The sequence below is a fragment of the Glossina fuscipes genome, unplaced genomic scaffold (assembly GCF_014805625.2).
Source record: "Glossina fuscipes isolate IAEA_lab_2018 unplaced genomic scaffold, Yale_Gfus_2 2, whole genome shotgun sequence".
NCBI classification, from domain to species: Eukaryota; Metazoa; Arthropoda; class Insecta; order Diptera; family Glossinidae; genus Glossina; species Glossina fuscipes.
The window spans coordinates 34133490-34160130 of record NW_023998416.1 but is presented as its reverse complement, the minus strand read 5'-3'; the positions used below and the strand labels follow the sequence as shown (position 1 = coordinate 34160130).

General features: G+C 35.9%; 2 protein-coding genes across 7 annotated transcripts in view; one reads left to right on the top strand and one right to left on the bottom strand.

Annotated features, from left to right (window-relative positions):
* LOC119632884 (dedicator of cytokinesis protein 9) overlaps positions 1-26600 on the top strand; it is a 42668-nt gene extending 16068 nt beyond the window's left edge. For 2 of the 6 annotated variants that reach the window (XM_038026033.1, XM_038026037.1), the window contains 13 exons: positions 13219-13335; positions 13448-14019; positions 14078-14263; positions 14319-14436; positions 14512-15670; positions 15739-15989; positions 16060-16395; positions 18443-21520; positions 21577-21723; positions 25164-25374; positions 25522-25810; positions 25874-26106; positions 26443-26600. In XM_038026033.1, coding sequence (XP_037881961.1) covers positions 13219-13335; positions 13448-14019; positions 14078-14263; positions 14319-14436; positions 14512-15670; positions 15739-15989; positions 16060-16395; positions 18443-21520; positions 21577-21723; positions 25164-25374; positions 25522-25810; positions 25874-26106; positions 26443-26465 — 6720 coding nt within the window. In that variant the 3' untranslated portion in view covers positions 26466-26600. Of the gene's footprint in view, positions 1-13218; positions 13336-13447; positions 14020-14077; positions 14264-14318; positions 14437-14511; positions 15671-15738; positions 15990-16059; positions 16396-18439; positions 21521-21576; positions 21724-25163; positions 25375-25521; positions 25811-25873; positions 26228-26442 lie in introns of those variants that run through there. The other 4 variants (XM_038026032.1, XM_038026036.1, XM_038026034.1 and 1 more) reach the window with 3 other exon arrangements.
* On the bottom strand, positions 22758-26297 carry LOC119632885. Its single transcript, XM_038026039.1, has 3 exons — positions 26221-26297; positions 23300-24916; positions 22758-23241 (listed from the first exon to the last, which is right to left on the bottom strand). The coding sequence occupies exons 2-3, from the start codon at positions 24769-24771 to the stop codon at positions 23058-23060; spliced, it is 1656 nt and encodes a 551-aa protein (XP_037881967.1). The 5' UTR covers positions 24772-24916; positions 26221-26297; the 3' UTR covers positions 22758-23057.
* Positions 26601-26641: the final 41 nt, after the last annotated feature.

Below are 26641 nucleotides of genomic sequence, written 5' to 3'. Positions count from 1 at the left end.
TTTTGTAAAGAGTCTTTGCAATGCAAAAGCATTGATGTAAGTAAACATACGCGCGACATACAATGAAGGACAAAACACATTACACATTTTATTTTGTAAAGAGAAGATGGAATTTTTAGTTGCCAGTACTCCAATGATTGAAGAAGATGATTGCAATGCTGTAGCAGCGACAAATTTCAAATATTCAAAAGAATGCTGATGAAGTTATGTATTGCTGGAGTTTTTTCCTGAATTTTGGAAAATTTTCAAGTGTCTACGCTTTGCTTGTTGTTTGTCGGGACATTTTTTGATCAAGTTGGCAGTTGGTTTTAACGAATATTTGTACCACGCTTTTTAGGAAGTGTGTTGGCGAAATTTAAAAAAATTCGACGGTTTTTCTCGCCACTGTCTCGTATCTCGTCTTCTCGTCTCCTTACTCGAAAAATATACTTTCCACATTTCAATGTTCTACTTTACTTAGCTGCAAGTACGGCAAATCTATCAAGCAAGTGAATCAAGTTGGCATCCTTTAGTGATACTAGTTAGCTATAAATTATCTCAAATTATGAAAAGTTATTTTCGGTGAGCGGTTGATGGGAAAAAATATTTTTTGCAGCGTGTATTGTTGGCACTAGAACTATCGAGTATGTTCCATGCATGTAATGCATATCATGTTCCAAATTGTGGGCCTGTTATTAAGTCGACCAGAATCACTTTTAGACCGAGCATTAAGGGCATTCTGCAAAAATGCCTTAGTAGCAACGCTACCGAAGTATCGTTTAGGCTTCGGCAGCTGTGAATCAAAATATGAAAAAATATTTGTCTTTTTCAATGGTCGGTCTGTGCTCTTATCTATTATGGGCTTGTCTGTGTGCGGATGCACCAACTTTCTTCGATCAAGAAAAGTTCGTGCGGAATTTTATCTCCATATTTTCATTGCAATTGCAGAAATATAAAGGATTCGCCGGATGGAATGAAGAGGGGCCCCCCCCCCCCCCAACTTTGATAGTAAACGTGTCAGTGTTAATGAAATTTAAAATACGCGAGCTTTCGATTAAATTATTTTCAATTTGTACTCTAGTGTCGTAATCTTTACCGATGCTGGTGTTCTATAATAGACAAGCGATAATTTTTTCCTGCACAGTATATTCTTGCACTTGTTGTCATCCACATCCGTAGCATACATATACACACAAGCCAGAAAGCGTCGTTAGTTGCATGCTTCTTGTGCACATTAAGCACCATTATCACGACCGTGCAGGATTTGGTAAACAAGTTTAATGAAAACGAGAAAGAAGATGTAGGCGAGTTTAACACGGCTTCCCTATACCCACCACTATATAGTGTTCAAAAACTATGAGAAATCGTCAATGAATTAAAATTATATGTGAAGCATATTTTCACTGAGAGAAAAAATATTGTAAAATGAATCTTCTATTGATATATACGACCTGACATTCAAATAATACGTATTTTGTCTAAAAATGAAAAGCATTTCATAGATAATTATGTCAACTAAACTCCCATCTTTACATTTCATCGGGACGAATTGATTTTCGAACCTGGCAAATGAATTCTCTTCAGAAGGAATCTTCCGCTCACAGTTGAGTTTCCTAGATAAGGGTTGCAAGTAGTTTGAAAAAATAATAACGGTACGACTATGGAAGTTTGCGATTTCGAAATGTGTTAGCTAGACTGGGAGAACATGACAAACCTTCTTCTTCTACCGTATAAGTCACTAGAATATCGAAACCAAGTGCTGCCTTTTGAACTATACGTGTCAAGTTTATAGGGTTGTTCTGACAATCCTAATGATTGCGGCTGTACTCAAATCTATAAGAAGCTACGATGGAACCAGGAGCTTAAAACCTAGAGAAGGTGTTTAAAGACAGGCTGCAGGGCTCCCCTAGAGAACAATGAGAGACGTGTTCACTGCGATCTCAACAAAAACCTTTTTAAACATATGACAAATCTTATGTAGACATACGTGTTGTTTGTCTAACACAATTGCATTCTGCTTATAAGGAATTTTGGATGTCCAAGAATCTGGATATACATGACACATAAATGGACAGACGGATTACGGTAACTTGGGTCAAAAACTTCATGCTAATCTCGAATGTATATAAATTTTTTTAGCGAGATAGCAGAGAATGCAACGATAGAGCTGAGCTAATAGCAAAGAAGTACTTGTCTCGAAAGCATTTTTCAATCAATGCAATAACTGCATGCCACAAAGTAGGCATGAGTGAATTTACGAATACGTGAATATGCGAATACGGGTTTTTGCCAATGAGGCTTAGTGCTTTTGAGATAAGCAAGCTGGAACATTGCATTGACTTGTGAACGGCGTCTTTTGAAAGACATTTTGGTCTTCGCTGCACTTTGATATCGACATAAGCACTAGATATCGAATTAAACCTTTAGTATTAGGATCAAGATCGTGATCGCTATGCCAAATCGGAATCGATGGATTTGACTCTTTCTACAAAAGCAGTAATATTATGTCTATATTCTATTGCTTATTGCTCTTCTCTTGGCCAGTATGACTGCAGGACAAGGATGACAAGCCTTTACTGGAGCCAAAAAACAATCGAATGCGTACATATCTATCAAGTGCGACAATTTCTCGAGGGGAGGTATGCAATATTGGAGGTTAGAAATTAATTCAAATTGTTTTCTGCTTTGACGGCATTCGGGATAAATACGATGCTTTACTTACTCTTTGAGTATTTGCTCTAAATTCCATTACTAGAAGAAAAAGGAAAAATAACATGCTCAATGAAATTCCAAACAGAAGTTCATCAAGTTTATCACCAGCATTAGTTTCCTGTATGCTCGGGTACAGATTGCGCTCATAAGCACACAATTACAAAAAGCAACTTTGATTGTTCACTGCTCTCTGTACTTATCAACGAGAAATTGAAAACTGTTTTCAAACTATGTAAATTTGCGGCATTTGTTGTTATTGTCGATTGTTTTTCTTTCTTTTTTTTTTTTAATTTATTTATTTCAAGAAATTTTTTATTTGTTGTCGTTTTTTTTTTTTTTTTTCATCCAACGTCTATTGTTCTCCATTTTTTTATTTCTCTTTTTCAACTTTTTTTTTTATATTTTTTTTTTATTTATATATAGACTTCTATAGTAACTTCATTTCCATGTAATTGTTTTTCATTTTAATTTATTTGTAAGTATCCAAGTTTATGTTATTGTATTTTTGCGAAAATATTATTAAACAATTGTGATTTAATTACCATTAAATAGGTTTTCCTTGAGTTAAATAATTGCCAGTTATTTGTATCTGGCAATGATTACATTTTGCAAAAGAGCCTTGTTAAGCATTGAAGCTAGCAAATTTGGAGCATGGAACTAATGGTATTACCATTAGAGCAAAGTAGATTGGATTATAGGAAAATTATGCAGACGCAGTCAGGTATCGTGATTAATTCCTATTCGCATTATATGTTTAGGCTAAATTATATGTCGATAGCTTCATTTTTGCAGCCAGGAGAGTGTCTACAACAGACATTACACAGATTGAGTGACAGACATGCTTAAATCGGTTTAAAATTTGATCCTGATCAAGAATATACATACTTTGTGGGGTCTTTGAAGCTTCCTTCTGGGCGTTGCAAACATTTTGACAAAATGAACACACTCCTCATCCTTCGGTGATGGTTATAAAAACCACAAACAGATCGAATATGTGTAGCCATAGATAAATTTTTCAAGCCTTTTGAGTCATTGGTATGCTCTTTTACGAAAACCGCCTGATAAAACGTGACTGTAGTAACTAATAAGATAAGTGAGAAGAAAATATACAAAAAAAAAAACCTTCGAATGCGTTTTAAGTTAAAGGGAAGAAAGATGCATTAAGTGCAAGATAAATAAAAATTTTGTATCCTATAAAGTGTCGTCCCAGTTAACTCAAAAGCGATGCCAAGTAGTGGAGGACTTGCTCCTATTATTTACGACTAGACAGCGGATGAGTGATTTAGGAAAAGTTTATTCAATATCCGGACAAAGAAAATTCTGAAATAAACGTCGAATTCCATTAAATTATATGAATGATTGGGATCTGATCTAATATTGTGCCCTAAAAGTAAGTCCAATATTCAATCTACATTTTTTTTTTTTAAATTGGTAGCAGTATGACAAACGCCTGCGCCAAATTTCATATCATAAATTTCATTAGCCTTTCAGGGGCGCTTAGTTTCATTTTGTACTACACAAAAAGTATTTTTTCCGATTCTTGCAATGTGCGATTTTCGTGAGCGGAGAAATCCACTTAAATTTTGTTGAATTGAAAGGATCAGTCAGTAACATTTTAAAAGCGTCAAATCTCGACAAAGTACCAAAAACAGTCAATTTCTCTGAAAAAGAGCGTCGCATTAAACCCGGGGATGAGACGATTTCTGACTATCAATCACACACAATCCAGAAACCACCGATCAATCAAGCGAATAGTTTCCTTTTCGGGCACAGTAGGACATCTATTCGATCGCTGACTTTCATAAAAGTTGAGTCAAGAACCTAAGAAAAACATTTTCCATATGTACCTAGATTGGGTATAGGCCAAGTTGCAAAAGACGGTAACTTTCAATTTGCAATAGGAACAGCATTGCAACAGCAACGTAACTAAGAATATTAAAATTTCGCAGAAATATTTACTCTTTGGGCAAAGAGTATAACTGACGTTAAGGACTCGCCGGTTTCATTAAACGAAAGACCGTCGGTGTTATTTCCGATCTTGCAAGGAACATTTTCTTTTCAGTCCCTTGTGAGAATCTGAAAACTCTCTTGATTAGCCGATGTCGTACCTATGTGGAATGAAAACGATGTCGCTTTACATTCCGCAAATGTACAAAATCCTTTGCTGTTGCCAAACTTTTGTATGCTTGCGTCACGTTATTGGGACACTTTTAATTTAATGCATATCGCCTGTGAGTGTCTTTCTAGGCATAATCTAGATGCATGTTGGGTTGGTTTTTATTTATTTATTTATTTATTTTTTTTTTTTTTTGCTTTTATTTGTTTATGTATAGACATTGTTGGTTTAAAATTCATTTCTTTTTAATGATAATGTCATAGCTAAGCTTACAGTTGATTTTTTATTGTAATTGGGTGTTATATACATGGATGAATAAACAATCAAACACACACATTTTCAAAAGTTTCCGACACGAATTTGCGTACCGTTTATTAAATATTTGCAACGCGTTTCCATTAATTTTGTGATATCTTGACATGGCTGCAAAACAAAATCTATTACCTTGACCTCTCCATGTTTCTTTACTGAAATCGGGAAATATATTTATATTCCCTGCGAGAGGGAATTAGATCTTGAAAGCTTTGTTTTTTTAGGTTTAATTTAAATCGCGACTTATATGTTTATATAGTGCAGGACTTGCACAATATCGGCCTTGAATTTTCAATTTGAAAATACCAGTCGGAGAGTTTCTTGTTTGTTATATTTCTCTCAAGTTTAAATAAAATAAAATAAGTGAAAAAATTATACTCGGCCACAACAGCCCACCTATTAAATACCTTACATCTTTACCCTTAATACAAATATTCATGTAAGTGCTTTCCAAAATAAAGCGTTTTATGAGAACTGCTTGAAAAAACGATCCGAACGGAAACATTTTCAACAACATTCGTTCTTCGGCCAAGGTACATCAAAATAACATAGACACATATATACTTGAATCGAGATTAGACGGACGGAAGAACAGACCAACAACGCTCAAGAAGAGGAAAAGGCAGATTCAGAAAGTGATTCTAAATCGGTCGGTATGAACAAAGGCAATCTTTCTGGGTACTGTATGTGCTCGCATACACAGTATCACAACCGATGAGTAGGGTGTAATAAAAAGTGTGGAATATTAATAGCAATTAATATTCTATTAGACATGTATATAACTTTTGCTATTCACTTACTTCTCTTTAACTAGAGGCTAGGAAATTGAACAATGCGATCTTGCTGATGAGAGTAATTATAGAAACGTGACTTTAATAATAAATCGTATGCGGTAAAGAAGACAATAGCAGACAATAGGGTGAATGAATTCATTTATGGCAAAAGAAAATCTCAACCACAAAATCCAACTTTCTACGCATAAAATTTACAAATTAATCAATAAAATCGTACACACATGCACTTGCGGCGGCAAACACACGCTTAAATTATGAAGAGATACAAAAAATTGGTCGTTGCCTTTGACGGAATAATGCAAAACCCCGATAGCCGCATAGTCACATTGCTAACAATCAAAATTTATGTTAGATAAGAATGAAATCCGATTCGGCAAACATAGTAAGAGGTAGGTAGCAGTAAATAACCAACAAAAATTCTTTTAAAGCTAATTATTGATTAATTATGTAAAAAAAAAAAAACACAATTTTAAAAAAAGACAAGGAAGAAACTTGTGTTCGGCTGTGAGTGAATCTTTCATACCCTTTGCCTTTATACTGAAAAGACTGCTTGGCAATTGATGGCCGCAGCTGATTATTTCCATTTATATCGCATGTCCTTTGAAGCTTATGGGTCATGGACGCAAAAAACCCAGAATGCAGAGCTGTTCCCATACTGCATTGTACTGCCAGCAAGTATTTTCGCAATTTGTCCCATTGTCAATGTCGATCCGTGTGCAAAAGCTTTCAATGCTTGCGCTAAATTTAAGAATCGATAGCTTCATGTCTGCTGCCAGGTGAATGAGTACCGCAGGTTTTATAATGGAGTTTATGAAGTCGCCTTCTGAGTGTTGCATGCCTTTTGACGCAATAAGTATACCCTCAATTTTTGATAGGGTGTATACAAAAAAAAAAAAAAATAAATAAAAAAACAAGGCTACCAGCAATATATGCGTTTGCTATAAACAACAACAACAAAAGCGATAAATTGATTTTTTAAGAATTAGTAACAAAAATTCAAAAATAACTTTCTATTATTTGCTATAGATTTCCTTTTTAAGTTTAATGTTTAAGCTTTCAATAGTATTTGAGACTATGTTTACCATTTTTTCTATTATTATATTTTGTCACGCACGCACTTAAAACTAACCAAAACACCAAAGAAAGAAAAACCAAGCCGACCGAAATAATACAAAGTCACAGTCTAGTTCAGGTTCACAGTCTTTTTGTTTTTTTTTTTTTTTTTTTTTTTCTCTCTTTTTTTTCCTTTTTTAGTCTTTATGAAAGACTTGCCGGTGCTATGCTTTGTCTTTCGTAGCTGTGTGTCTCTAAATAACAAATTAAGGTTTTTGTGTTATACTCTCAATAGTTTAATTTATTTAAAGAAATTTATGCAAAAAACCATAAAAATAAAAAAAATGGCATCGAAAATATATATACATATATATTTTTTTAAATATGAATAGGAATAAAAAATTCTGTATCAACTTTTTAAATAACAAAAGCGAATTTTATGCATAAAATCCCACTTGCCTAACTTCCGGCTCTTGATTCTGACACCCTCTGCCGCTCAACAGCCTAACGTTTTATCTCGTAAGTCATATCAATTAACTTAACACACGCACTCCCTTACTCGTTCAGAGCACTTTCCACACTTAAACACATGGCCGGCTCGCATTTCATCCCTAATAAATTTTAAATAGATCAAGAGATTCCCTTCAATTACAACTTTTTCATGTTTCAATTAAAAAGATGTCAAATCATTCTCAATCTATATCTTACGTAATGCAAGTGCAGCATGTGGTGAAGTTGCCTTTCGTTAGATATCTTTAGATTTCATCCATTTTGTTTCTTGTTTCCTCACTCCTTTAGCACAAAAAAGGTTATGTTCGGTCCGTCCTTCAGTGTGCAATAACCAGAAACACATATCAGAGGACACCACAAAATACATAAGTACTTTATGTCAACGAAATATTTTTAGACTGTTCAACTTTATAATTACATTCCATTCCTAAACGAGCAGATATGATAGACTCGCTCTTCCGCTTGCCTTTTAGAAGCCCAGCGAAATGCGTAAAATTACCATTAGAGATGTAGTCTCTTTCGTATGTCCGTCTGTCCGTCCGGCTGTTCCTTTCTTTCTTCTTTGAACATATTGCGGTCATAAAAACTGAACTAGAAAGCTGCAGCTTAGCATACGTATGCTTAGTTAATGGTTAAAAGTGAAAGTATTAGTCTTGATCTGTTGACATTAAACGGCAAAGCGAGTAAAGCGTAAACTACAACACAGATCTGTAACTCGATACCAATATTTATAAAACCATCTGCAAACTCGATGGAAAAATCGAGCTACGATCAGAAAAAACTATAAACTGCAAACTACTAACACCGTCCAAGTCTGTAATCGAGTTATAGTTCTCGATCTTGCGGCAAAAATACATAGTTTATTCACAGCTGTAAACTCTCTACTCGTTACAGCGAGCCGATAATTCGCAGCCATCGTTATCGACGACCATATACGAGTCTTGCTAATGGACTGATGGATGTTCCCGAAAATTTTCATATCTCATGCACCAATTTGAGATGCGCTACGGGTGTGGGAGACTTGTCCCAAGATTCGCATATATCTCTCATACTTTTTACACATGCAAGAATGCTGCTCAATAAGTACTTAATACTGTAAATATAAGTAGATATGTAACAAGTATAATAATATAAGCAAGTAGTTGACACATATATCGCATGAGACAAGAGGGAGTCTCGTAAGCACTACATTACGCTACGAATAAAATAAAATATGAAATAATTCGTTTACTGTATACACTTAATGATGTAATTTTTTTATTATTATCGTTAGCTTCCAATTCGCGGAGAGTTCATTGCGCTTTAAAGTTAGAGTTAAAATGTTAAATATATCTAAGCACAAAATAAATTAGAACAATAAACTTAAATTGTAAAAGAATAATTGTATAGTTGATAAATGTATACATACATGTTCTGTATGTGTTTTGTCGTTGTACTAGATTGCACCACATGTAACAAACAACATTTTAATGTTCCTAAAAAATCTACTTTGTATAAAATAAATTTGAGTTTTTAGTTAACCGTTCAGTATATTCGCGTGACAGGCTACGTTATTCTAAAATATTTGGCATTTTTTTTTCTTACTACTTCAAGTCCAATAGGTATTAACAGATAAGGAAATTGTGTCCGAGCCGAAGCCAAGCTTCCAAGAGAGTTGCAATGAAGTGATGAGGGGTCCTTCAAGTTTCCGGTCGGACAATAATTCAAGCACTGTTCAAATAAATAGTTACCTTCCAATTCCAACAATCTCGATATCACTTCACGTGTAACCATGCATCTTGGACGGACGATCTTTTTGACATGTTATTGTCGTAAAGGGCTTACTTCTCATTGTCTGTTAGCAATGTCTCCACAATGGCTTGATTTGATTCAAAACGATCCTCGGGTACAAATTTCATCCACTTTGTTGTTCACAGTGAATATCACGCCTGCTCTTGCATCCACCTTTACGCACATAATACAGAAAAGAATTTCAATCATCGACATCATAAACGACTCGTCTACCTGTTCCGCCATTTACAACGTCAAAATCTTCGGAACACAAGTAAATGTACATGTGTAGCAAACATTGTCGCTCTACTTTTTTTGGGGAAAACATTGGAAATTTTTACACGCAGATTGGTATTGAGAATGGGGCAAATCATTGAAAGGGGCACGCTTATGTAAACTGCAAACATCTCTGTTCTCGAAATCAGAAATATTTGATTTTTTAATAAAAATGTCAAGGTATCCTCTATGGGTGATCTGATAGTTCTATTATAGGACATCTTTTTTTTTTTTTCATAGAAAGCTTTTGGTAGATGTAAAGATTCGGCCATAGCCAATATAGTAGTCACTTGTATTCAATTATCCATGGATGTGACATATGCATAGTACAGCTTGATGGGATTGGGAGTTTCAAAGTAGTTCTTTTTTCTTTTCCTATTCCAACTAACGAAACAAATAAGAAAATTATGGTGAGGTAAAGGTAGTGAGTGCAAAACATTCGTCCACGGCTTGCTTTTCTTATATAAATTATTTTTTGTTTATTTCCTACTCTATTTTATTCATATGTTATATATGTTACTATAGGTATTGCCTTTTAGGCTTATAGCGGTGTTTTTATAGTTTTCTACGAGCACTTGTCAATTTTCCGCATGACCAGCAAAATAACTTTTGAACGTAAAAGCAATCTAAGACCTTTCAAGTAAATTGAACGAATATGAATTGCGATTTATGACGCCTTCCATATCCCTTCCTGTAAATTGGTGTTGCAGTTCAGTGATGCAATGTGAAATAAAGTCACCCTTAAGGTGTTGTTCGTAAATATAAATGCCATGTAAAACCATTAGAAGACAAAAGACGAGCAGACCAGACTGTCTTGGAACAAAAAGGAGAGTAGTAAGTAAATTATATTCGTTTGTATACGAATTCGCGGCATGCTCTACCTACTCTCATCTTAAGAAGAACTCCAAAAAAAAAAAAATGCAATAAATTTTAATACTCTTGAGTATTCAATGGACTTATACCTCTTTTATGCGGATACTATAGAAATATTCGCATAAACTATTATCGTTGTATCGGTAGTTGCTTTTTAATATGAACAATCACTCAGCGATATGTTCTCTATACGTGTAACACAGTGCCCATCACACATGATTCTCGCTCAATCTACAATTAGGAAGGAGAAGATGATAGGAGAAGAGATATGCGAGCCCAATTGTTAAGTGTTGAGCCCTTACCCCTTAAGCACTCATTCTAATTACAACCAAGTACGATCTAACATAGTAAGACTTGAACCCGGGTACTCAGTTTATTTTGTACGGTATAGTGCTATGACCGATTTCAACCATTTTCAGTACCAAGCTGCTATTTTTTTGCCAAATTTGAAACCGATATCGTAATTTTTGCAATCGGAAAATTAAATACCGCGGACAGACGGACATGACCGGTTTGTTTAAGAGTTTAATTTCGTTTTATAGAATCTCTGCCTAAAAGCTGCCTTGGAGATGTTACAAACAGTTTGATAAACTGATTATGCTTCCATTGTTTTGTGATGGCTACAGAAAAATCTCAAGTATACTTGGGTGTATGTGCACAGAGGCGATTAAGTGAAATTTAATATGCATAATTCAATAAAAAAAAAAAGGATTAAATAAATGTCGCTAGACATTAACTTATTGGCATCGAATTAATTTTCAAAGAATTGTGGCGGAAAGCAATCTTGAAAAAAGTAAAATAAATAAAAATGAATTGAAAAACGTAAATAGAGTGAAATCAATCAAAAAGCTTTTAAATTTATAGAGCAATCTACAAATGTCAATGAGTTTATCACAAATATTTTATAAAAAGAATGAATTAATTAAAAATGTATTGCATCTGGGTGTTTGCTTGCGAACCGCTGATGTACACGCTTTTGAATAATTTTTGTAGCAGAGATTGGATGATGCCAGACGCGCGTTTCTTTCTTCAATTTAGCTTGTAACAAGTAGAATTGAGCAATATAGATGCTTAGTGTGCTCTTGTTCTTCCTTAGACTATTCTTTCCGAAGATAAAACGAAACTTAACAACGAAAAAGCTGAACTGTTTATTCTTGAAGAGGAATCTTAAGCTTATTGTAGCTATCCATTGGGACTCGTCGGGGTCTTTACAGGTTTTACTTGTCTACGGGCATTTTATATATTATATGTGGCTGCACTGTTATCAAACTTAGAATCAGGTATAGAAACAAATCTAAACACAACAGCTTCATACATATTTATGCTGAGTAATACTTACTTTTTCCTATTTAGTGGCAGTCTACGTGTCCTTCTTGAAGCTTGCTGCGAAAAGGCTTCAAATATTGACGCCTATACAAGTTGTCTCCTACTATTAACTAAGAAATAAGGACGAGCCTAATAAATGTAATCTAACGCAGGTGTGCTCCGCGTTTACAATTTACCGAATAAAAGATAGTTTTAAGACCGAAATTTCACAAGTGAAATGCTGAGATACAAAAGGAGGTCGTTGTTGTATCATGTTGTCAAGAATGGCAGAAAGTTTTTTTTAATTTGAAAACGCCAAGCTTGAAAGATGTGGCTGAGCTATGTTGTGACACACACTCTATGCAACAGACCTGGCTTTGTCAGACTACTATTTGCTTGCTTTGATATCACCCACGATTCTCCTCTTGAAATAATTTTTATTCTCAAAAAAAAAAAGAAAAAAAAAGTAAAGTTCTTTTATAACTTCTTGTTGAAACTCAATTGGCTTCTTTTTATGCTCATCACTGAAGGATGACGGGTACATTTATTTTATTAAAAGGTTTGCAATGCTCAAAAGGAAGCTTCAGCGACCCCACAAAGTATATATATATATTTTTGATCAGCCATAAATACTGAATTGATTCAGGCACGTTTATCTCACGGTGGAAGCCAGCTTCGAAAACCCCATAGCAATGTAAATTCTTGACCAGTTTCAAATTCGGAATGCACTTAACCATGCCCGTCTGTTCATCTTGCCCGTTCGTCCGTCTTCGCAACTACAAGTGTGAAAGAAGAGTCTGAGAATTACGCGCACCGAGTAAAGGACACCTTTGCTTTCCGTCCATAAAATAAATACAAAAGGGTGTGAAGTTATATTTATTACCAGCAAAGACTCAACCTAAAATTTTTTTGCAGAGCTCTGTAAAGCCATTAACAGAATTCTGTTCAGCGAAGTCTCGGAGGGATTTAACTTAAAATACAAGTAAAATAGAACTTTTCGAGAATTTTTTTGCAAATTGTTATCAATAAAACATGACTTTATGTGAATTAATTAATATTCGAAATCAAAACTTTTTTACACTATGACATAAATGAGGTTGATAAGGCGAAATTTTGCATAGCTAATGTGTCCAAACCGTGTCCTGTGAAAAAATGAAACTAATACGACATGAATGCTCTATTAATAGCCTTTCCAACGACGTGCAGGTTATATTAAGTTTTGCCCCGATAATTTTCAAAATGGTTAAAAACATTTGTGCATTCGAAAACCTAACCTTGTTCCCTTAACACTAATTTTGTTCTTTTATATACAATTTTTTAATATACTTTAACATACTTTTCTGAATAAGATATCGGCTTATTGGTTGCAATAAAGCTTTCAACGAAGATTTTTGCAATTTATTCAGGTTTTCTTTTTTTTTAATTTCATTTTCATATTGCTGAGTAATTCTTTTGTTACGGAAGCACATTGATTATGTTGGACATTCTTTTAATGGCTTATGTATTTTGTACTTTCAGAACAAGCCTTTAGTCGTTGAACCTATTGATTTTGAAGAATTTGTATCGAAAAATAAAACACTCATACAAAATGATCCGCATAGAGAATTACTTATGTATCCGAATGATGATGTCTCGGTAGGTATATAACGTGAAATATATTTAAATTTTGTTTTGTGTTGTTTTGTTTGTTTGTTTGTTTGTTTGTTTGTTCTTAATCATCGTCTTCTATGTTTGCTTTTGTGCTTAGGAAATTATTTTGCCTCGAAAACAGCGCACAAATTTTAGATCGGTCACGGAACGTTTCGATCCGCCCAATGAGGCTATCATATGTCCATTGCATGGTTCAAATGGTAACGTGCCGACTAACGGCTCAAGTTATTACAATATCAGCCAACAATCTAGTCCTCGCACCACACACCGACAGTTCAGTTTACCCGCGACAAACACATCGAATTGTAATTTACGAAACGGTGATTTATCGCGTAAGAGCTCACAAACTTCAGCGAATCTTTGTGTTATCAAGTCACCGACAAATTCCCAAGATTCTTATGAATCTGCTGTTTCCTTAATCGGCGATAACAAGTCGCAATCATCTTCTACATCCACCCTAAAATCGAGTAATTTAGCGCAACCGGAAGAAGATTACGATCTCGATAATGTCGATGATTTGCTAGAGAACCAAAGTGGGCTAATACAATCGGGATTCAAGGCAGAATGCTCCCGTTTTACCAGACAAGCATTGTATACGTACCGAGCAAGAAATCACTTAATACACTATAAATACAGTGCTTATGGAGGTTCCTGCCACGACCTGCCAAAGTATATTTAAATTGTATTTAACAAGTTATACGAGATTTTATCTTTCTATTAAATCTAGACTAAGTCCCTCCGATGTATTGCGAGAAGAAGTCTATGAAATTGATGCCGATCAAGATCGCATAGATGAGCAAATGACCAGATCGCAAGCGGATACTATAACAAAACAAGGCTATTTATTGAAAGGTCCAGATTCGATATCCGATCGCATGTTTGCCAACATAGGCAATAAATCTTTTAAAAGAAGGTTTGATTGCTAATCTTTTAAACCAGAAAATAGATATTCAATGAAGGCTCTCTAGATATTGTTATTTACGCCAAGAAGTGGATGGTACTTATATACTGGAACTGCATAAAGATGAAAAGCAAGGCGAAGCCAAAGCTACAATTGTTATGGATTTCTGCACCGAAGTCGTTCAAGTAAGATGAAAATTAAGGTTTTTTGAAAGCTTGATGTTTAGAGAAGTAATCACATCTGTTTTCTTTTACGTTCAGAATCCCAAACGTGGTCGTTTCTGTTTTGAATTGCGTATGACCGCCGGTCACAAATCTTTCACTTTGGCTGCCGAAAATGAAGAAGATTTTAAAGATTGGCTGAGTAAATTATCTTCTGTATTGCAACAAAATAAAATACAGGAAGATAAACGCAACGCTTCCTTAGAAAGAGCACTGCCTCCAACATCCAACACAATCATATTTGGTACTCTCAAGGGTCTCGAACAATCGATGAATCCGCAGTTAATAAAATATGGCCGTGAGACTGATATTTCCATTGCCCAGGCACGCCGCGAAAATCGTCGTCGCTTGTTTGCGAATTTTCAATCAACGTCCAAAGCTACGTCAATCGAGAATGTAGATCAATATCGGGAACATTTTGGTAAACGCATATTTATAGCTTGTCGTAGCTTACGCTTTCGTTTACAATGCGTCACTGATGGGACATCGGGCGGTGATCATCTCTGTCAAGTCGAACCCTATATAACTAGTCTAGCTCTGTATGATGTACGCGCAGGACGCAAACTTACAGAATCGTTTTATTTCAATATCAACGGTGAACATGTCAGAAACATGTTACCTAATACGCCAGTGCCGCCTTCTGTGGCTTTCAGTCAAATACCTAAGAAAGATCCCCACGACGACAAGACACGCCAAACCGCGAAAGCATATAATTCATTGTTTGAAAACCTTCCGAGCGAGTTATTGCGTTGTCCTGCTGATCCCTTTGTTCAGCTTAGGCATGCAATATTTCCAGTGACTGCTGTGCATCCTGATATCTTTTTAGTATTAAAAATCGAAAAAATACTACAGGGGAACATAGTGCAAGCAGCTGAACCATATTTAAAGCCGAATCGGGATCCTAAGGTTGCCCAAAAGTTGCACAAAACTGTAAAAAATTATGCCCAAAATATCGGTCATTATCGTCAACCATTTGCATGGTCAGCGCGACCGCTATTCACACTGTACAGCAATGAATTGGATACGGAAAACGACGAATTCGAATTCAGCGCTATATACAGGCAAGAGGTAAATAAGTTAAAGGATGAGGAGCTGTTGAAACTATTAGCAGAGTATAGGAAACCTGACAAGTTGAGTAAACTGACCATAATTCCGGGAAATTTGAAGTTAATCATTGAAGAAGTGGAAAATGTTCAGGGTAATAAGCAAAACGAAAATAAATTGAAGGAAGGTGAAAATGAATTAGTTTTTAAAATTATTTTGCAGGAACGTTTACGAAATCTCTGGTTCCTTTGTCCAATGTAACCTTTCCTCTTAAAATGGCCACTTTGGAAATGACTGAATTTCAAAGCAATTACAAACGTGATTGCCATCCTTTCATCAATTTTTGCAGTCACCTATTTGTGTATCCATTGAGTTTGCAGTTTGATAGCCAAAAAATCTTTTCACGAGCTCGCAATATAACAGTGATAGTAGAGCTGAGAGATTCCGATAACGAGCAATCAAAACCTTTGAAGGTAGATTTGCTTTCTTTTTGTGTGAAATCTATTTATTTTTTTTTTATTAATATCTACTACATTTTCTCAGTGCATTTACGGTCGCCCTGGTCACGATTTCTTAGTTTCACACATTGCTTGCCCTGTCTTACATCACAACACCTTTCCCACTTGGTATGAGGAGATAAAATTACGCCTTCCACTGGGCATATTTTCCGAACACCATTTACTATTCTCATTCTATCATGTCTCCTGCAACTTGGGCAAGAAACGCGATACAAATGCTTCTTTCGAGACACCTATCGGTTATGCTTGGCTGCCATTGTTGCACAAAGGCAAGATAAACTTAGACGAACAGGCGATACCTGTAGCCGCTAATTTGCCGGTTGGATATCTTAGTGTCAAACCGTTAGGTTTGGGACGAGGGGTAAGTACTTTTTGTTTTTCCTTGGATGTTTCAAATTGTCGAAGACTATCTAACAAGCTTAAGTTTGCAATTGTTAAGTAAAACGAACTTGTGTTCTAATGGATAATGTAAAAAAAGAAAAGAAAAAAAAAAAAGCACACGATCACGAGCACCCCATTGCCCCACACGTGATTTAAACACGAACCCTTCGGATTGGAGTCAGACGCGCTGCCGTTGCGCCACGAGGTCACGTAACTAAAACGTATTTAAAGTTGTATACTTTCAAAAGTTCTGAAAGTTTGAATAGCTTCCCAGTTTTATACGAAAATTGCATTATTTGTCGCTAACTGATACGATGTAATATGTTCTTATCTCTTTACTTTTAGAATGATACCGGTATCCCAAATTTTTTTAACAGAACCTCCTCTTCATGCCTTTATTAGGATTTAACTAACCTTCTTGCAACTTCCTTTTTGTTTCCTTTTACTTAACGGACATTTTGGCTACCCGCTAACTTTAAAAAATTGAACTTATTACTACTTTTTTTAACTATTTTGAATAATTCCATTTTCTCTTTGGGTTATATTCACTTATTACGGTCGGTCGATGTCAATTTTCGAACTTGGATTGGAAATTTTAAGTAATGTCACCACGTTATGTTTCAGTTTTCTCATGGCCTTCTGTTGCAGAAAGCAAATTTTCTTTTGAAAGCGAGCAATAAAGAACCATAAAAAGACAGTAGTTTAAAATACACCGTAAATCCAGGATCCATTCATTTAAAAACGAAAAAAAAAACAATTTAGAGATAAATATCAAAACTTGTGCTCTAATCAGCTAAGCAAAATAACATTTTTTTACTCGCAGTCTACAGAGGCGATGCAACCCTCATTAAAACCAAGTGTCAGTGCGATAAATTTCAGTCTTTGCTCCTTTCTTGTAAAGGAAGCAAGAGGGGAACGAACAACTAAGCTTACCGTGATTAAGACTGTCTTACGCAAATTCTGATTTTTGATTGTAAGCATCTGTTATTACGAAAACTGTGAAACCCGTAAAAAACGGAAGAAAAAACTCAAAACGTTATAGCCGAAAAAGACCATTATTAAAACCTTCATTATCTGACTATTTTGGCCATAAAATACTTAAAATTCAGCTTTACTGCCCTGTGAAGGTTTACCCTTCATAAGAATTCCTATACGGAAGAGGGCACCAAAATTAAACCTATCTGGTCGAAGGGGCACATGGAAAATATATATATCGAATATCTGTTCTAAACACGTTTTTCAAAAAAATAGTAAAAATTACACCTTCTTATCAGTAGTTTTTTTAAGAAATATTATATGGAAGTAACTTAAAAATTTGGCCTCGTCCGACGTTCCACGTTTAAAGTGCGAAAATAATATTTTCCACCAATTTTTGCAAGAAAATTATAAAAATTTGCAAACTTTTTGCATATACTGAGGGGATGTTTGAAAAAGTGAACCTATCCAATCCATTTCGAATAAGATATGCCTTTTTGCCGAAACGTGTCAGCGTATTATTAAATTTCATTAAATTATCTCGAATATTTCAAATCATAGATTGAATACAAAATATGCTTATCAGGGAGATAGGGGAAAGACGGCACATAAACCTGCTCTATATCATAAGCAATGAATAGTTGTTTCGGAAATTAGCATATTGAAAATCTTTGATGTAATTGTTAATGTATTCACTTATATGTTCGTGGTCACTAATAAAAAAAGTAGAAGGCAATGACTATAAAATTTACTAAAAGGACAACTCAGAGCGCAAAACCATTTACTTTATATTTTACTTTATATGAGTTTCGCACCGACAAAAACAATTTTATGATAATTTCGTAATAATATCGTATATTCATGTTTTTCTCATTAATTTATACAATTTTATGTTTTTCTTTTGTTTGATGTGTCCCTTGCTCTTTGATTGTTCATCACAACATAATAACACGTTACGGTCATTCTTGTACACCACTGTATACTCTCATCACATCACACATCCTTCTTAATATATTCTGTGGCTCTACAAATTCGTACCCTATTTTTAGCAGTATTGTGGACCAGACATACAATGGATCGACAATCAGCGCCCAATTTTCAGTGTAGCACTTCGGATGGATTCTACGGTTCACACTAGTGATCAACACTTGCACAATTACTTTGTGCATTCTGAGCGATTATTGGAAGGCGGTAAAACTACAGCTATGCCGGCCGAAAGTGAAACGTGTAAAATTCTTAAAGCGGTTCACGCTATTGACATAACCACATTGATTAACTACCTGCCTACTTTACTGAATGAGCTTTTCACTTTGTTAGTTCATACACAATCGGAAGAAGTAGGTTTGAACATAATCCGTTTACTCATTAATGTTATTCATATGATAACAGAAGAAGCCGGGCGAAAAGAATTACTCGCGTCTTACGTGACCTATGTCTTCCACGCTCCGTATTATAATCAGAGAACTACGCGCACAGTACACGGTGAATTGTGTCGTCACCTGCCCACTATACTGAATCCTAACAATACCGATTTCCTGGTAGTTCATAAATTTATGCGTTACTCAGAGATATTTTTCGATTTAATTATCAAGAGTATGGCACAACATCTATTAGATACGCGACGTATACGGATGCTAAGAAATGAGCGTTTTCCTAAAGAGTACCATGAACGAGTGCAAAATCTTATAAGAGTGTTAATACCGTATCTGATAGCACGTTATAAAGATTTGCCGGTGGAGACGCAGCACTTAAACAAGTCGATGTCGCAATTTGTTAAACGTTGCCTAACATTCATGGATCGTGGATTTGTGTTTAAATTGATAAGATATATTTTAGAACAATTTTCTCCGGGAGATGCTAGAACTTTACAAGAATTCAAATTCAATTTCCTGCGCGAAATATGCCAACATGAGCATTACGTTCCTTTGAATCTGCCATTTGTTCTCAATCCTAAGAACAGGCCACCAGAAATGATGCAACATTTCAATTTGACTGAAGAATTTTGCCGACAACATTTCCTCTCCGGCCTATTACTGCAAGAATTGAAAAGTAGTTTAAATGAAATTGGCCACGTAAGGCGTCACGCTTTGTCTATATATAAAAATTTATTGGCCAAACATGAGCTAGACGAACGCTATCAAAATCGGGGACAACTGTCTCGTATCGCTTTATTATATGTACCCTGGTTGGGCATAGTTATGGATAATATGCAAAGAATCGATGATCTGTCAGAGGTGACTACACCTAACGGTCATGTTTATGCTGACTCAGCTTCTTACACTCAGCGTTTGTCATGCTCAAGCAGTTATGTGTTCGCTAAAGATCAGAGTTTTAATACTGGAGCTTCAACGCCGCAATCAAAGAATCGGACTGCGTCCCACATGGAACATCCTAGTCCTTTAAGATCTTCGGTACACTTGAGAGAAAGCAATTATTTAGCTGCCATTTCCAATTCAGCAATAACTAACGGCGTTTCGGAGACTTCACTAAATTCGCTCACTTCTAACTCTCAGAATTCTCAAGATACCACTTTCGTACCCTGTACTGCGAATGGATTTGCTGAGAATAGTGAAGTGGCCTTACGCAGTGGTCATAATCGATCGATAAGCGTGACGCATGCACAAACAATGATTCGATGTGACAAGTTCTCTTCATCAGAAAGCAGGGATCTGCTTTTCGGCTTCCTGTTCGTCATTAAGCATTTATCGCATGATCAAATGATTGGTTGGTGGCAAAATTGCAACGAAACGGAAATTTTGCATTTCATGACAATTTTAGAACTATGCTTAATACAATTTCGTTACGTAGGTAAGAAAAACCTAAGTTTGCACGAAGACAGTCGAGAAATACGTTCTTTTCGTGCGGCCAAGGCAAGCACTTTACCTGCTCGCACGTCGCCGCCTAATCTAGAAAACGGGCAGACCATACACGAAACGGGTACCTTAAATTTAGCACAAAATCGCGAAAATTTACTTGACGAAGCGGCTCGCAATCAACGCGCTTTATATGAATCGAATCTGGCCACGGAAATCGGTATGATAATTTTGGATTGCTTGGGTCTCTATGCGGTGGAGTTCCGTCAAAAACTCAATGATAGTTTGATATTGCCGAAATTGGCTCGAGTTTATTTGAAGTTCCTGCAATTAGGGCAATCCGAAAGTCTATCAAAACATGTTTTCGCTGCTTTGCGGGCTTTCATCAATAACTTCTCGCCGGCCCTGTTTAAAGGCAACGCTGTATTGTGCGGCCATATGGTTTACGAATTACTAAAAGCTTGTGATAGTCGCTTGGTGCAGATAAGACATGAATCGTGCGCTGTTTTATACCTGCTCATGCGCAGTAATTTTGAATTTAGTGGACGCAAAGGTTTAACTAGAGTACACTTGCAAGTCATTATATCCGTTTCTCAAATGATAGGCAATGTTATTGGCTTGAATAATGCACGTTTCCAAGAGAGTCTCTCGTTAATTAACAGTTACGCAACCAGTGATAAGGCCATGAAAGGTACCGGTTTTCCCGTAGAAGTCAAAGATCTGACTCGCCGCGTAAGAACAGTATTAATGGCTACTGCTCAAATGCAGGCCCATCATATGGATCCTGAGCGATTGCTGGAACTTCAGTATTCCTTAGCCAATTCATATGCTTCCACTCCTGAGCTAAGGCATACATGGTTAATTACCATGGCTAGAAATCACGAACAAAATGGTAACATTTCCGAAGCTGCATGTTGCCATCTGCACATAGCTGCTTTGATGTCAGAATATTTACGTTTGAAAGGGGGATGCTCTATTAGTTGGGGTTCAACGGCTTTCACCAAAATTTCTCGCAATATACCTCGCGATGAACAGGGCTTGAAACTTGATGCTGGTTCGCAAGATTCCCAGTACACAGAACAAATGTTGTTAGAACAACTTAAACAAAGCGCGGTTTTCCTCGATAATGCCGAACGTTATGAATGCCTCGGCGAATTATATAAATTGATATTGCCCTTGCTTGAAAAGACCCGCAATTACAATGACCTGCAAGAGTCGTACGAACATCTAGCGAAAGCTTACGGTAAAATTATTGAAGTTAATCGTTCTGGAAAACGCTTGCTTGGCAGATTTTATCGCGTCGTTTTCTACGGCATGGTAAGTGACGAAGATTCCAATAAAAAGAAAATATTTGATCTCATCAATCGTTTTAGATATACTTTGAAGAGGATCATTCCATTGAATATGTCTACAAGGAACCGAAGTTAACTTCCCTAAGTGAGATCTCCGAACGTCTGGCCAAGCAATATAAGGACAAATTCGGTGCTGATGTCGTTAAACTTATTATGGATTCATCGCCGGTAAGTGCACATAAAAAGGGGGCGTATAATTATATAAATTCTAGTTATTTTGTCGATGAGAGGCACCCCAGGCTAGATCGCCAAACACACTCCCTACATATGCAGAGATAAAATTATATATGATTATTGCTCTTTTCTCAATTTAAAACGTTGTTAGCAACCCGGTATCAGGCTCGTATATAAAAGCCTTAACATCTCGCCTTTGTTTCTGTGCACTTTTTCACGCATCTGGTTTGCTGTACACTTAAGACCTTATCACAAAAAAGAATAACACCATCACCATCAATCCATAGATCCTTACTCCAGCTATCATGGGGAACATCTTACGTTGAACATTAGCAAGTTCGTTCTACTACGTCATCTCAAAAGCAGATCGCGTCGGGAAAAGTATTTCCACTTTTTAATATAGATCGCAAGGGACGATTAGCTTTTGAGTCTGTATTTCGCGCGCGTCCGCGAGGTTATGGTAATTATTACAGCAAAGGCAAAGAGTTGAAGGAAACAATTTCAAAAACGCATGTTGTAGGTACAAATCCATGGTATCTGACGGCGAACAGAATGGATATTGCGTCTCTTGTCGCGCGTTATATGTCTGTCACCTATCATATGGACAGCAACGGCACGATTTATACTTTTCCGCGACCAGGCATAGTCATACAACATTGAGCACTGTGTCACACCTGTGTTTGCAAAGCATATGATCTGCCCCTTCCAGTGTTCGAGTGAAGGAAGGAAGAAGAAGAAGAGACTACCTTCTGTAGATTTTTATAGTGGTATGAAAGTCGACAAGAGAGCTTTGTCTATGGAGAATCGGCTACCGGAGAAGTAAATGCTCTCGATTATTCGCTTTGCGCCCTGCTTCTTTTACAAATCCCCTAAATATTTAGGAGACATGTAATAAGTCTTCACTTCAGATAAAACAAGTTGTTGTGTTTTTCCTTAAGTTTTCAAACTTAATTTATTATTAAGTAAAACAAGTTTTGTTTGTGTGTGGACTGGTGGTTCCCCATTTTACATAAAATATCGTTTTTTACAACATTTTTTTAACATCAAAATAAAAGTTATTCGTCACGACAACGACTTAAATTTATAATGTTAAGCAATAATAACGAAAATTTTTGTACGCGAACAAAGATGCTTAACATTTTCTTTAACAATAATTTCCAAAAATCACTAATATATTCAAAATGGGATTTCGTTATGTTCAACTCTACGCGAAAATTCAAGAAAAAAAAAAAAACAAAAAAAAGAAAATTTTGAAATCTATTCAACAATGCCGGAAATTTAAAAATTTTGCGAAATCCACAGAAGACAAAGATTAAAATGAGTTTAAGTTAATTTACTTTTGAAGTGTCCGTTTTACGGAGCGTTGATGGCACGGCACTGCGTGCTGATTTTAGACTAGAATCCTTCGATTTGAATGATGAGGGCGTTGAAGCAGCAATAGACGTCTTTTCCGGGTTCTTAGCCAAAGAACTATTTATTGTTTTGCCAGGAGCGGAGCTCTGTGAAGGGGCTCTAAAGAGGGATATAGTGTATGTAGCGTTCTTATAAAATAAAATAAAAAAAATTTTACCTGGATGTTAGCGCTCCGCTTCTGTCTTTCGAAATTGTTGTGGGTGATATTTTTGTGCTAGTAATGGAACCCTCCTTTTTTACACATTCTGCATTCGATTTGGTGTTAACACTGGGACGACTTTTCAAAGAATTTCTAACAGGGGCGTTATTTGCGGCGGCTGGCGCAACTGCTGACTTCGTATCTGCTGAGGTAGTTTTAGTTTTAGTTTGTGCCATTGTACGGTTTCGATCTTTATTTATTGCGCCCAGTGTGCTTTCTTTAGAGGTATTAGGTCTTTCCGGGATTGAAGCTTTCTTCAGACCTACAATACCGGTCGATTTTATTGCTGCCGTTCCTATTGCATTCGGTTTAGTGGCTTTTGGTTTTTTTAAATTATCAACAATGAGATTTTTGCGCTTGTCTGCCAATAAATTAGCATTGCGACTATAAACGTCGGCGGTTGGACTGGCTGGTGGGGCCACGCCATCTAAAATTTCCTTAGTTATAGTGGGCTTAATATTTGTTTGGCTTTTGCTCAAGTGATTAATTTGAATCTGTAAATTGGTGTCGCTTTCGTTTTTATGACTGTGATCGCCTACGTCTTCTACCCTCTCTTTTAGCAAAGATTGTGCCACGTCACTCTCTACATCTATACTGTTTGGTGTAGAGCGATCTGATCCATCTTCTACTGCTGTAAAGGAAGACTTCTTCTCATTATTTTCTGGCACATTGTTCACTTCAAATCTAGGTAACTCCATATTTGGACACTTCATTAAAGTGACTTCTTTGATATTATTTTGGGCTTCGCTTGCTTTGGCGGAGGGAAAATTAACTTCCTTAGAATCTTTCAAACTTCTTAATTTGGATTTGGTGGCGGCGCTGCTCCTCGACAAATGAAGTTTTTCCTTTACACTAACTTCACTCTTACAGTTTTTTTCTTCTTTCCTTTCACTTTGCTTAATACTGCCACCTTTAGAATCTTTTATTTTTTTGTCTGCTACCGGTAAATCACTTTTGATTTCGTCGGCGACTATTATTTCGACAACTTGTGAAAACCCAAGAGAGCTTTCTATGGTCTCGGCATTACAAGAATTTTCATCCAAAGTTTCAAGTACAATGTTTTCGACTCTGGCTTTACCCATTTTTGGCGCAGATATTTCTTTATATTCCTTTATTATAATTTCTACATCTTTCTCTGAAGTATTGTTATCTTCGAATTTGTTATCATCCTTTCCTCCCTCCAATTCTTCTTTTATTGCATTATATAACTCTTCATCGGACTTCAAACGCTCTCGTTTTATATATGACGGATAGAATTCCTTAGCATTCGGATTTAAGTTTGATTTTATTTTTATACCATTCGCTGTTACAACAATGCGGTGAGGATTAATCGATTTATTATATATGAGCGCTGGTTCATCTGTTTTCATGGGTCCGACGACATCGTCGGTAAGGGCACAGGTCATTTCTTGTAATTGATGGCCAGACATATTTGTCGAGCTGGCTTGGTTGGTTGGTCGGTTTTTATTGGTGAAATAAAAAGATTTTTGCAAAATATGTTTTTGTGGTTTGGTCCACAATAATCTTGTGCGAGCGAAATCCAAACCGATTCAAATTCAATTAATTTTTGACAAACTATTTACAACCAAAAAAAATGACAAAATGTTTTTTTGTGATTATATTTATTATTGTAGTGATAGATAATGAAAAGTAGAATGTGAAAATTTAAGTTTGAATAATTAAAGAAATTTTCACAAATACAATCTTCGCAGCAAAATGAAATGTCAAACAACCGTGTGCTTAGTGCCCAGAATGTTCATTGGGAAATTTCTAATATTTTCAAGCATTTAATGTGTCTTGTTTTATTCTGCCTTTTTTAAAGGTTGACGTACAAGAACTGGACGCGAAACTGGCCTACATTCAAGTAACACATGTGGTACCGTTTTTCTCTAAAGAGGAACTTGATCAGCGTTTAAACGAATTTGAACAGAATCACGATGTTGACACGTTCATGTATGAGACTCCGTTCACAAAATCAGGTTCTGCCAGAGGCACTGTCGAAGAGCAATGGAAACGAAAAACTGTTATTAAAAGTAAGTATCAATGAATGCCTAACTGAAATTGAGCTTTTCAATTGGGTCTGTCCTTGTAGGCAGAACACTAACCATTGCTAAGGACCAAGATCTCATCTTTTAACGAGAAGTTGTGCTAAGTTGAACTAATATGTTTTTCTTTTAAAGCTTCTTACTCATTTCCTTACGTATTGAAACGTATACCGGTAAAATCACGTGAAATTATCGAACTGAGTCCTATTGAAGTCGCCATAGATGAAATGCAAACTAAAGTTTCCGAACTGGAAGAAGTCATCCTTCCGCCAGCAGATGTTAAAAAATTGCAATTGCGTTTGCAGGGAAGCGTGGCTGTTACAGTAAACGCCGGTCCTTTGGCCTACGCTCAAGCATTCCTGGATCCCAAGGTGGTTAATAACTTTTCAACAGATCGCGTAGAGGATCTTAAAGATGTATTTAGGTTCGTTGAGAGTAACACTCTATACATATCGATTGTAAATAAATATTTCATTACATCTTGCAGAGATTTTATTGGAGTTTGTCATACTGCCTTGCAATTAAATTCGCGTATGATTAGCTCAGATCAGAAGGAGTACCATAACGTTTTAAAGGAAAATTATCAAAGAATGTGTCAGGCTTTAAGTGATCTGTTAGAAGAACCTTTTCAGCCATTAGACGACATTGGGAATAACTCGACAACACAACGCAATAGTATGGCTTTGTTTAATGCCATTAGCGGAGCTTCAAATCATTCAAGTACTGCCTAAAAACACGTTATCAAAAAATGATGTAAAATCTAAATAGATTTAGTTTTCTACATGTGTATGGGTGTATGTTTATATTTCTGTGCGTGATTTAACTAATACTCACATAATCGGTTTAAGCAATTTATCTAAAATTCACAAATCCGACTAAATCATATTAATTGCAAAATTTCTAAGTTAACGGTATATTGGTACTTAACGGGATTGTATTTTAAAAAAATTGTATTTTTTGGCTTTTTTTTTAAATTATTATTTGATTAATATATTTTTTAAATAATCTGTTTTCTCATCCAATTTAATAAATTTTTGTTTTGTTTTTTAATTATAGGTTTTGTTTCTGCTGCTTATTAGAGTACACGGTATATCACGAATAATCTTGACAGTTCTAACTATATAACTCTTCTTATAAACACACCAAAAATTTGAGAATGTTCTCCCAAAAACAACAATCGCACCTGCTTTTTACAACAATAAGACCCATAACATAAACAAGACTCAGATGTTTTTCCGGGTTTTCAGTGTTTATG

What these genes read in the sequence shown, in the direction of transcription:
- LOC119632885 (XM_038026039.1), bottom strand. Translation starts at nt 24,771, where the DNA reads ATGTCTGGCCATCAATTACAAGAAATGACCTGTGCCCTTACCGACGAT. An exon ending in AGCGGAGCGCTAACATCCAG is followed by an intron (nt 23,242 to 23,299) that starts GTAAAATTTTTT and finishes ATCCCTCTTTAG; the next exon opens with AGCCCCTTCACAGAGCTCCG.